The sequence below is a fragment of the Carassius carassius genome, chromosome 29 (genome assembly GCF_963082965.1).
Source record: "Carassius carassius chromosome 29, fCarCar2.1, whole genome shotgun sequence".
NCBI classification, from domain to species: domain Eukaryota; kingdom Metazoa; phylum Chordata; class Actinopteri; order Cypriniformes; family Cyprinidae; genus Carassius; species Carassius carassius.
In genome coordinates, this window is record NC_081783.1 from 30,780,412 (window position 1) to 30,792,911 (window position 12,500).

At 41.7% G+C, this 12,500-nt stretch overlaps 1 protein-coding gene across 6 annotated transcripts in view; it reads right to left on the reverse strand.

Moving 5' to 3' along the window:
* LOC132110028 (traf2 and NCK-interacting protein kinase-like) overlaps positions 1 to 12,500 on the reverse strand; it is a 68,633-nt gene that overhangs the window by 43,893 nt on the left and 12,240 nt on the right. For 3 of the 6 annotated variants that reach the window (XM_059516589.1, XM_059516592.1, XM_059516590.1), the window contains exons 4-15: positions 12,177 to 12,302; positions 11,836 to 11,946; positions 8,358 to 8,448; positions 7,885 to 8,015; positions 6,668 to 6,722; positions 6,508 to 6,586; positions 6,063 to 6,238; positions 5,892 to 5,964; positions 3,305 to 3,491; positions 2,390 to 2,503; positions 1,832 to 1,882; positions 1,295 to 1,573 (exon numbers count right to left, since the gene is read on the reverse strand). In XM_059516589.1, the coding sequence (XP_059372572.1) occupies positions 1,295 to 1,573; positions 1,832 to 1,882; positions 2,390 to 2,503; positions 3,305 to 3,491; positions 5,892 to 5,964; positions 6,063 to 6,238; positions 6,508 to 6,586; positions 6,668 to 6,722; positions 7,885 to 8,015; positions 8,358 to 8,448; positions 11,836 to 11,946; positions 12,177 to 12,302 (1,473 nt within the window). The remainder of the gene's footprint in view (positions 1 to 1,294; positions 1,574 to 1,831; positions 1,883 to 2,389; positions 2,504 to 3,304; positions 3,492 to 5,891; positions 5,965 to 6,062; positions 6,239 to 6,507; positions 6,587 to 6,667; positions 6,723 to 7,884; positions 8,016 to 8,357; positions 8,449 to 11,835; positions 11,947 to 12,176; positions 12,303 to 12,500) is intronic. The other 3 variants (XM_059516594.1, XM_059516593.1, XM_059516591.1) reach the window with 3 other exon arrangements.

Genomic DNA, 12,500 nt, shown 5'->3' on the forward strand with positions numbered 1-12,500 from the left:
CCACACAGTACACATGCACATGTTAGAGTGTGTACGAGCAGAGAGCGAGGGCTGTGGTGGTGTGTGTGTGTGAGGGGTGGTGGTGTGTGTGTGTGTGTGTGTGTGAGGGCTGGTGTGTGTGTGTGTGAGGGCTGTTGTGTGTGTGTGTGAGGGCTGTTGTGTGTGTGTGTGTGTGTGTGCGATGGCTGTGGTGGTGTGTGTGTGTGTGAGGGCTGTTGTGTGTGTGTGTGAGGGCTGTTGTGTGTGTGTGTGTGTGCGATGGCTGTGGTGTGTGTGTGTGTGAGGGGTGGTGGTGTGTGTGTGTGTGAGGGCTGGTGTGTGTGTGTGTGAGGGCTGTTGTGTGTGTGTGTGAGGGCTGTTGTGTGTGTGTGTGTGTGTGTGCGATGGCTGTGGTGGTGTGTGTGTGTGAGGGCTGGTGTGTGTGTGTGTGAGGGCTGTTGTGTGTGTGTGTGTGTGTGTGTGTGCGATGGCTGTGGTGTGTGTGTGTGTGAGGGCTGGTGTGTGTGTGTGTGAGGGCTGTTGTGTGTGTGTGTGAGGGCTGTTGTGTGTGTGTGTGTGTGTGTGTGTGTGCGATTGCTGTGGTGTGTGTGTGTGTGAGGGCTGTTGTGTGTGTGTGTGAGGGCTGTTGTGTGTGTGTGTGTGTGTGTGCGATGGCTGTGGTGTGTGTGTGTGTGAGGGCTGGTGTGTGTGTGTGTGAGGGCTGTTGTGTGTGTGTGTGAGGGCTGTTGTGTGTGTGTGTGTGTGTGTGTGTGTGTGTGCGATTGCTGTGGTGTGCGTGTGTGTGAGGGCTGGTGGTGTGTGTGTGTGTGTGTGTGAGGGCTGGTGTGTGTGTGTGTGAGGGGTGGTGGTGTGTGTGTGTGTGTGTGTGAGGGCTGGTGTGTGTGTGTGTGAGGGCTGTAGTGTGTGTGTGTGAGGGCTGTTGTGTGTGTGTGTGTGGGTGTGTGAGGGCTGGTGTGTGTGTGTGTGAGGGCTGGTGGTGTGTGTGTGTGAGGGGTGGTGGTGTGTGTGTGTGTGTGTGTGAGGGCTGGTGTGTGTGTGTGTGAGGGCTGTAGTGTGGGTGTGTGAGGGCTGTTGTGTGTGTGTGTGTGGGTGTGTGAGGGCTGGTGTGTGTGTGTGTGAGGGCTGGTGGTGTGTGTGTGTGAGGGGTGGTGGTGTGTGTGTGTGAGGGCTGGTGTGTGTGTGTGTGAGGGCTGTTGTGTGTGTGTGTGAGGGCTGTTGTGTGTGTGTGTGTGTGTGTGTGTGTGCGATTGCTGTGGTGTGCGTGTGTGTGAGGGCTGGTGGTGTGTGTGTGTACCGGTGGTCTGGCCGCTCTCTGCAGCGCTGGAGTACACGGACTGGAGCTGCTCCCTGACCCCAGACGAGACTGGACATGAGGAGCCCTCACCGCTAGATTGTTCAGATTGACCAGATGAGCCTCCAGCGACTGCAGTTTACCTGGCAGCTGAACATCATCATCATCATCATCATCATCGTCGTCGTGGGTCAGGTGGTTCAGGTCACATGTGTGACATGAGCTGCTGCTGTGTTTTACCCCGTCGTGCCGTGTGTCTCGAGGCTGGTCTCTCCGCTCCTGCTGGACATCAGCAGCAAACAAACACAATCACATCAGTGAGGACGCTGGAGCCTACATATATCCAGCTTACCGCTCCCTCACTGACAGATACCTTTCTACATAAACTGGATACAGGTAGTTAGATATATTATTTGTGCCGTCCATTGCTGTGGTCAAAAAGCTGTCACTCAGTTAATCAAGATCTCACAAAGTTATGTTTGTGTGTGTGTGTGTGTGACTCTCGATCAGCAGATGTTCAGTGTTAATGAAGCTCTTCACCTGCTCAGCAAACACACTCACTGCCACTGGTCCAGGATCACCGTCTCTGGGCTGAAACACACACACACACACACACACACAGCAGATCATTACACCAGCGCTGGGGAATCTAAACAACACCAATCACCATAAAAATACTGAATTATCATATCTTCTGGAAAACAAGACACATGAATATGAGCCACACCTGATCAAACACACTGCTAAGAGAAACACTGATCATTTGCATCATTTCAGTATTATTCATTACAGGTATATATATATATATTTCATTTAAAAATGAAGTAAATTAGCACTAAATAAACACCATGCATGTATTTTAGCCCTCTCAAACCACAGGAACACTTTAATAAACAAGAATAAACAATGTAAATGCAAATAATCTAATTATAGCAGCATTCATATAAACACTTATTAAAACCTCCAAACCTAAACAAATGTAACCCTGCAAGGCTTGCACGCGATAAGAACTGTAGACTACAAATGATGTGACTGTTTGGTAAAAAGTCATATCTATTCAGACTCATGGAAGTGCTAAGTGAAGTCATTAAGTCGAACCTGTTTGTTGTGGTTTCTTCTGGTTTTCTCAGTAAGGTCGGTCTCTTCCTGCCATATCATCTCCTGGAGCTCGGGCCACTGGAGTCCTGTCTGGTGTACGAGCCGTTCCTGCTTCTTCACACACACACACACACACACACACACACACACACTCTCTTCATCTGCTCTGCTGTACACACCACAGCCTGAGACTCAGACTGGCATTAGGCTGATTTTAGTTTTGTACAGAGATTCATATGTTGGCACAGTTTTGATTCATCTGCAGAAGTCAAGCACAAGCTTTCAGACCAAAAGCTTTAGAGAAACACATCTGAATACTGGACTGATGGAGCACACGTTTACACACAGAATGAAAGAGTGATTCCCATTCCACTGAAGCATGCAGCGACTGACACGACACACATCACATCCCTGCAGAGCAAACACACACTAAACCTGATGAAGCCGGGTGGAACACAGAGCGTCAGTCAAATCATTTATACATGTGTCCCTGCAGCACAGAAGCAGTCATCAGCAGCTCAGAGATATTTGTAACAATACACTGTATCGGTGACAATTATGCATTTCTCTTATGCCAAAAATCATTAGGATATTAAGTAAAGATCATGTTCCATGAAGATATTTTGTAAATTTCCAACTGTAAATATATCAAAATTTAATTTCTGATTAGTAATATGCATTGCTAAGAACTTGAACAACTTTAAAGATGATTTTCTCAATATTAAATTTTTTGAGATTGAGATTTCTCAATAGCCAGATTTTCAAATAGTTGTATCTCAGCCAAATATTGTCCTCCTAACAAACCATACATCAATGGAAGACTTATTTATTTAGCTTTCAGATGATGTATGGATCTCAAAATGGGCTCTCATGACTGGTTTTGTGCTGCCGGGTCTGAAGAGGGTTGATGCGTACGTCTTCGAGGCGGCGGCGCTCCTCCTGCTGCTGCTGGATCCTCTTCTGTCTGTCGGCCAGCAGCTGTCTCTTGTAGTTGTCCTGGTTGTGTGTTTGCTGGAGCAGGTGTGTTTGGGTGTGTGTCTCCTGCTGCAGACGCAGGAACTCCCGTCTCAACAGGGACTCTCCAGGAAGATTGACTATAGAGCTGTGTGAGCACAAACACAAGAGCCACGGTCAGTTCTCAAGCCATCTGCCATATGGAGACATCCTCGCTGACATCTGCTCATCACTCAGAGACAGAGTGAGGCCATTCATGCTTGCATAACACCTTCAGCTTCATTCTGATGCACTGGTTTATTCTGATTGACCTCTCGGTCGCTGTGGCACAAACATTATCGAGCTGCCTGCTGATCATAAACCAGCTTCACTCTCAGTGATGTACTGCTTCACTAATTCAGATCTCAGCTCTCAGGTTTAACAACCAGTTCAAATGGATTCAGTGTCCTAATGCACTTTCCTGGTCTGATATTATCAGTCCAAAGTAGGGCTAAAACGATGAGTCGACATTATTGACAATGTCTACAAAAAAAATTTTTTTGTTGTTGAGTAGTCATTTGATCTCATATGATCTCATGTAAGATCCTGCAATAAACTGGTTTGACCAGTGTGGCACTGTAGAGCAAGACTGTTATTCAGAGCAAACACAGCCGAATCTGAAGCTGCTGAGCTGCGTTTGGATGAATATTTAAATATATGCTACTCCTCTCAATAACAAAATAAACACAACAGACACTGACAGTGGTGAGAAAGCAGCAGTTCAGAAAGCATCTGATTACAGCAATGTGGATGTTTGTTCAGTACTCCAGTAAAGTCCAGTCGCGTCATGTTTATTTATATAGTACTTTATGAAATAGATAGCCTTAAATAAAGCAGCTTTACAGCATTAAACATTGAAAACCAGAGTCAATGTCACACTACTATAAAGCAGCTCTCCTGTGTGTGGAGCTAGCAAATGATAAAATCTGTTTATTACTGGAAAAAAGATATTAAAGTGATAGTTTGGTTTGCAGAGATCAAGGCTTGATCTAGCTCAGGATCTTTTTGATTATCATAACCCTTTAAGTTATTTTAACTTTCCCAGCCAAACACTGAAATTTCTGTGTTTCTTTGCTTTCAGTGTTATAGGCTCAGGGGCGCTATTACGCATCTCCTGATTAAGTGTAGAAAGTGCTGATCAAAAACACAGGTGATGAAGCTGCAGAAACAAGTGATCTCATATGCTGCGTTTCCACCACTGGAACTTTACCCAGGAACTAGGGACTTTGGACTGGTACTCTGTGGGTTTCCCCCGCTGGAACCGGGAACTAAATAAAGTTCAGTGTAAATAAATGCCCCTCAGAAAGTCCCTGCTAGCGAGGTAGTACTTTTTCAAAGGTCTAGAACTTTCTTAACTCAAATATGCTGTTTATTTATAAAGACGGCGTGTATTTAAAAATGTGTCTGGCTGATTTCGGAGACGATCAGCTCCATGTGATCAGCAGGATCTCAGTGCTCATGTTACCGAAGAGAGCAGCCTCACCTAGGCTAGTCCTGACATTCGCCGCTGGCTCTGGTGTCTCTTTAGTGGTTAATCATAAAATATAATTTGTTTTGAGTAAATCTAACAGGTAATCTTTAGTCTTTATTCAATTAATCTATTAATATGTTAAAATGAACATTAAAATTTGCAGACTTGCGTCATCCGTCCGCGGGACATCACACTCCTGGGTTGAACTCACACAGTCCGAACTACAGATGATGCAAGTCCAAAATTTGAGTACTTTGTATTGAGAAATGCACCAAGAACTACGTCACCAGACTACATTAGCCTAATCTTCACAGTACTTTAGACCACGGTGGAAACGCATTAACATTTTTCTCAGCTTTTTGCTCAAAGTGTTTTTAATAAAACCTACCAACATTCAAGTGTTGATAAAAAATAATAATTATTTAGTTTATTTATTTGTTAGAATATGTATAACTCAGTTTTTTAACTAATTTCAAAAGCTGAATAATCAGTCAATAAGTTTTATTTGATTAATCGTTCAAATAATCGTTAGATTAATCGATTATCAAAATCGTTTGTTGCAGCCCTAGTCCAAAGAGAGTGGGGCGAGGAACACTTCCTGTTTTATTTCCACTGGAATTTTATCCATGTATTCATTAAAATTCATTAAAAAGTTCATATTTAGTCATAATGTTCTTCATGGCTAGTCTAGAACAGTTACTGCTCTGTACGGCGAGAGCTTCCTCCATTCTCGATCTTGATCTCATAAGAACGTAATGAAAGAACTGGATCAGATCAGCAGTTTTGCAGCTGAAGGTGGGAAAGAGTCTAGTTTGTCATTTTAATCTTTCATCAAAGTGTAAACAGTTGCAATCAAACCCTCTTTGTTTTCAAGCACTCATGGATAAGATGAAGCCCTGCCCTTCATCTACAGAAGTGAAATCAGTCCTGAACTGTTGTCTGTCGACTCTACTCTCTGAACTGAGAAAGAACGGCAAGTAAAGATGTTTCAAAGGCTCTATTAAGGTTTCTTATTGAGATTGGAGTAGTAACACATACCTGGGTTCACCTTCATCTTCGTTCATGGTATCTTCTTCATCTTCACTGCCACTGTATTCATATTCCGTCCCCTCTGTTCACAATGATCATAGATAGTTTGAGGCTAATCAGGCCAAACAGTTTAATGTTCATCTTCTCAAACCACAGAACATCAGAGCATCAGCTCATCACCTTTCTCTGTCCTCCTCTTCCTGGTTCTGTCCAGGTGGTCTTTGAGCGTGATGCGCACCTGCCGCTCGTTGGGAAGGTCTTTAATGAAGGAGTGGCGCAGGAGCGTCTCTGTGGACGGCCGCTGGAGGTAGTTCTTTACCAGACAGCTGTCCACAAACATCTGAAACTTCTTAGACCTTCAGAAGCAGTGAAACACATTACTTATTTTACAATCGCTAGGATACATTTCTAATTTCCACTTTTCTTTCTTTAAAGACGTTTAGGATAACTGTGTGAAGACGTTTGAAAACATAACTCTAGAATTGAGAAATGTGTCCTATCGATGTACACATGTAACCCGTGGTTCCCCTTCTAGGGAGCTTGAGCTGCGTCCTCTAGTGGACACTATGGGGTGTCTGAAGCACGTGTCAAAACTTCAATCCCAGTAATAACGGCATTCTCTCACCATTTCTTGGACTTGAGTTTGGGAGGAGGGTTTCGTGGAATGAGGAACAGCGCTCTCATGGGATGCATGTCACACAAGGCTGCAGAGACATACAGGAATCACACACAAACACTGGATCTTGTGTAACTCTTAGAGAGTGTTTCTGTGTATGTGAACTCACGTGGTACTCCCTCGGCCATCTCTAAAGCAGTGATTCCCAGAGACCAGACGTCGCTCTGAAACATGCGTTATCAGTCACTGATGGAAACATGTTCACTCACTCATAGGGATGTAACGATGAACCACGAGTCGGATGAATATCAATTTAAATATGTGACGATTCAAATCGGTTGAGATGCTAAACAAATCGAGATTCAATTAGGGGAGGAGTTTATATGAATGTATGTCTGAGGGGAACTTACTGTCTTTAAAAATTTTAGATGGTATTTTTTATTTTCATCTTGCCTCTGTATAAAACATATTAAAGTTCATAAGTGCTTTGTTTACAACTGTAACCAAGGAAACGCTTTCAGCTCCACCTGCTGGCAGAGAGTGGATCTGCATCTCGTTCAGCTCGTCTGATGTTTCTGTTTCATACTGATATGTTTATGTCTCCACCTTTTTCCTCAACGTGGAAGTAAGTCTATGGGTGAGACTTCTGTTTTATTAGCCGCTATAGATAAATAACGAGGAGAATAACAATGTGCAGTAAACGGTAAAACTGTTTGCAGTACATACCAGTGTGTTCTTAATTAAGATAACAGATTAAAATAATATGAATATAATACAAATGGCGGCGCCAATTTTCACGTCAGGAAAAAGGTGAATAGATTCACAAAACTGAAGTAAACCATTCTGTTTTGCTTCAAATTTCGGAATGATAAAATCAAATTTATATTAAAAACTGCGCATGTTGCATGCATGCAGCATGTTTGTTTGAATTGTGATTAAAATGCAGTGATTGCCTTTAATTTTAAATGAATAGAGCACAGACAAAGACATATTTTGTTTATATTAAGAGATTTATTTTATTTGTGTTCCTTATTTGATTTGGGGCTTTGATTTTTCAGTTGTGTTATTTACATTTACAATATATTTAAATTAAATATTTTAGCAGATGCTTTTATCCAAAGCAACTTACAGACGAAGACAATAAGCAATCAAATCAACAAAAGAGCAATAATATGCAAGTGCTATATTAATATTATTATAGTGCTATATTTAAATTTCACAAAGAAATGTGCACTATTTTGTCCAAGCAATAATAAAAGGAAACATTTAATTTATAATTGGTCTAAAATCTCATTTTGTAAAAAAATGAATAAATATCTGGTGAATGGAATGGAATGGTGAGTTGAGTGAGTGGTGATGCTCAGTGATGTAGAGTAGTGTACTCACTCTGTAGTCATACGTGGAGTCAGGGTTTTCATCGCACGCGATCACCTCCGGTGCCATCCAGTACGGCGTCCCGATGAACGTGTTTCTTCTGCCAATCGTCCTGTCCAACTGAGCGCTGACGCCAAAATCCACTGGAAAACACACACATCAACACTGTCTCCTGCCAGACATTTATTTACCAGCATATGATTCCTCTGTACATGCATATTGTTCTGTTTCAAAACAAAACTTATGCATTTTAGTGGATTCTCATTTATGTGTAGTTTAAATATTAAAATAACAACAAAAAAGAACAGTAAGAATATGCTAAAACTTTAAAGCTGCAGTCTGTAAGAAATAAAAATCTAACATATAGAAAAATGAAACGTACCACAGTAAATAAAGAAACAATAAGTGTGACGTATGACGAGCTTGCATTGATTCTCAGTGAAACCTGCTCATGATCATATCTAGTATTTCTCATTCGCTCTTACCCAGCTTGATCTCAGCGTTCTCCGTCAGCAGCACGTTCTGTCCTTTAATATCTCGATGAATCACATGATGTGAGTGCAGGTGTAACAGACCCTGACAAACCACACAAACACAAAGTTAAGTTTAGTCTTTCTTTTAATGATGTGCATGCCCTCATCCACTCAACAGTATATCAATGCCTATTTTAGCTGCTAAATTATCATTAAACAGTTTCTTTCCTCAAATAACAGAAGAGTTAACAGAAGGTTTTTTTTGTTTTGTTTTGTGCAACATATTCGCAACATATTTCACAATTCTGTTGGTTCATCAATATCCCTTTAATTTGTCATGTTTGCCTGTGAATAGAGCACTTCTACAAGTAATGTCATGTATTATCATCAGGGTTATAAAATCAGTGAAAGCACCAGCTTTATATTTCTGTTCGACCAGATGAAATGAAGCATGTGATGAAATGCTGAAGGATGAAAAGCATGATGTACAAAAACACTTCAGATTGCATTCATAACACAAGTAGCTCCTGTCCTGAATGAACTGCGTGTCTCATTCAATGATTTCTGTGGATAAACTGCATTTGGACATGCTCAGAGGTTTCACTGATCTTTCTGTTTTCTGCTGTCCACATTCACTTTCTTTTCTTTTCTTCTGTATGTTTGATGTTTTCTGTCATCCATATAAACTTCAGATCTTTCTGGTTATTATACACATTAACACATAACTGCGTCTCTTCGTGTCTTGTAATTCAGCTTTACACTCAGCACAGTCATCTAGGATGGGTTACACTGATCTCTCTAGTCCAGTTCATTATGAAGAGCACAAACATATCACCATCCTTATGTGCCTATCATGTTGGAAAAATGTCATTTACTGAATGTGGATGTAACGGTCTCAAAATCTCAAGATGCGTTATTATCGCGATATAAAGTCCATAATACGGTATTTATTAAGATACTTAAAAATCAGTCAGTCAGTGAAATGGAGTAATCAGAATATAATAATAATAATAACAATGACAGTAATAGCCATATACTGTAAAACAACTGCACTGTAAAATAAATGAAAATGAATACCGTATTTTCCGGACTATAAGTCGCACTTTTTTTCATAGTTTGGCTGGTCCTGCGACTAAAAGTCAGGTGCGACTTATTTATCAAAATGAATTTGACATGAACCGAGAGAAAACATGACCGTCTCCAGCCGCCAGAGGGCGCTCTATGCTGCTCAGTGCTCCTGTAGTCTACACTGAAGACACAGAGCGCCCTCTCGCAGCTGGAGACAGTAATGTTTCCTCTTGGTTCTAAATAAATGTGACTTATAGTCCAGTGCGACTTATATATGTTTTTTCCCCATCATGACGTATTTTTGGACTGATGCGACTTATACTCAGGTGCGACTTATAGTCCGAAAAATACGGTATTTCATAGGTATATTATTTCTGCTTTACACTACAGGAGGGAAATTAGAATACTTCTCTCATTTCTACACTTGAGAGAGAGATTGTGAATCTGGACTGTGTTTAAACCTCTTCAGACTTAAGACTTAAGCTCCAGTGAAAACAGGTTTACAGAAACACATAGGGGTGTGACGGTTAGTATATAACCGTGAGACCGGCGGTTATTGTTGAACACCATCATTAGAACTCTATAACCGCCAAAACCGTGTCATTAGAATATTTTTTACAAACATTTTTTATCAAAAATTATTTTCATTTTTTAGATATGATCATAAGATGCGAAATATTTTGGGAGACATGGTTTTTACCACTTAATGAAGTTTTGTAAATCATCAGACATGATATTTACCACTTCATTAAATTTTGCTTTGTAGAAAACCTTTCTTAAAAACGAATTTCGTTTTGTACAAATTTTATCTTAATTTTAATAAATGTTTCATCAACCAATTGCATGTATTTTAATAAATAAAAAGCAAATATAGCAGACAATGATAACCGTGACATGGAAGTGCCAGCGCACCGCGTTCACTTGCACTGCACTGAGAACTAGAGCGCATCTCATCGTATGAAACTCAGCGTAGGCCTATGCTTCATACATTAGCATTAAATATCTTTGCTGCATCCTTTCTAGAACAGACTAGGGCTTTTTTTGCGGCTCGCATCAGCAAAGCATTGCATCGTCCATAGACCGCAAAACAATCAGCGGATGGCGGGCGGGAGCCACTCAGGAGCTTTTGGCAAAGTCATCTTTCCTTGACCCACGATACAGAGGCAATGGGGGGGTGGATTGGAGGAGACAAAAGATGCACTCCGGGGGGAAATTGGGAAACGGAGGCAGAGTTAGTGGTGCTTCGGAGGCTGCTGCTGCTGGAGATGATTCGGGAGAGGTCTGTGCACCACCCCCTCCCAAGAAGAGAAATCTTGGAGATCTCCTTAATAAACGGGGGTCTGAAATCTCTGCCCCTTTACCGATCAGAGCGCGCGCTGACACGGAGTTAACCCGCTATCTCCAAGAACAACCAATTGACTCTACGGCAGATCCACTAGCATGGTGGCGAGACAATGAAACACGCTATCTGCTCTTAGCAAAATTGGCACATAAATACATGTGTATTTGTACTACAAGCACAGCATCAGAGCGAGTTTTTAGCACTGCGGGGAACATAGCTACCCCCCAGATCGTCACTAAAACCGAGTAAAGTGAACATGTTGGTGTTCCTGTCACGGAACTTGGAAGTCGAAAAAGATTAGGAAATTAAAATGTCATTGCACTTTTTTTTTGTTTCCTTTATTTAGTTAGTTTAATTAAGGTATTACAACAGTCGTTGTTCGACTTTTTTTCTTTAATAAAGGTATGTAGATTTTATCATTTTAATTTAGGCCTAGGCTACTCATTAATTTTTATGCTCTTATAGAATTTAAGTAGCCTACTTTTTTAAAAGGTTTTGTTTACTGTGTGTGATTTATTTAAAACAAAGCACGTTCATTGCAAAGTTTTTTTTTTGTTGTTAAGGATTTGTTCACTGTGTGTGATTCATTTAATGGCAAGCACATTCACTGCTAGTTGTCTTGCTGTTAATTTTAAATAAACGTAGAGCAAGTAGCTAATCAGTGTCTGCTCCCCCCCCCCCCCCCCGACGGTTATGTTATGAACCGTCACATTTCACTCACGTCATAACCGTCATCACCAATTCTGAAACCGGCACACCCCTAGAAACACACTCAGTACACATCTAGTGAAGCGCTGTGATCACACACACACTAAACTCACAGCACCATCGTCTGAACCAAGTGTGTGCTTCACTGTGAAACAGACTTGATGAAGCCATACTGTGAATGTATTTTTTAGAAACTACACATCGTCATGTGACCATGATAATATCCAGACAGTTTAGCTGATATTGACAATGTGGTCCCATGCCTCTGACTGAACACATGACTTGTCTCCTACACACACACACACACACACACACACACACAGTGTGAGGTGTATAGTAATGCTGGAGGAGGACGGGTGGTGTTGGACTCACTCTCAGAACCTCTCTGCAGATGTAGGAGATCCAGTCCTCCTTCAGACAGCTTCCTTTGGTCTTCTTCAGCAGATCTGTGACGGAGCCGGCACCGCAGTACTCCATCACCAGCTGAGCACACACACACACACACACACACACTCATCTCCATCAGTTATCAGAAGATGACTGCTGTATCTCACTCATACAGGGCTTACTTTTTCTATTTCACATCTCCAAACCTCTCAGTTGATTTTTAGACTGTATTTAACATGAATGGTTCATACAGCACTATTGTGTCCTCTGAGGCGTGAGAACACTCTGTGAACACGTGGAGAAGAGGACAAGCTGGTGTTTCTCACCCACAGCTGGTCGTCCTGAGCCGCAGGACTCTTCTTCACGAACGCACCGTAGTACGTGGCTATGTTCCTGTGATGGGAGTGAGTCTTCAGCATGTTGATCTCCAGCTTGATCTCCTCCTCCTCGTCCTGAGGACACACTCATGTTCAGAGGAACTTGCTAAAGGCAGGACAATCTGTTGCATCAAAGTTGCTAAATGACGTTGTGTAGTCATTAGGTGAAGACATCATTATGCAATCACAGCACACAATCAGATCGAATGAACATTTGTGCACTGTATTTTGTGTTTTCATGCTACAACTTAACAGATAATGTCCTGGTAGAAA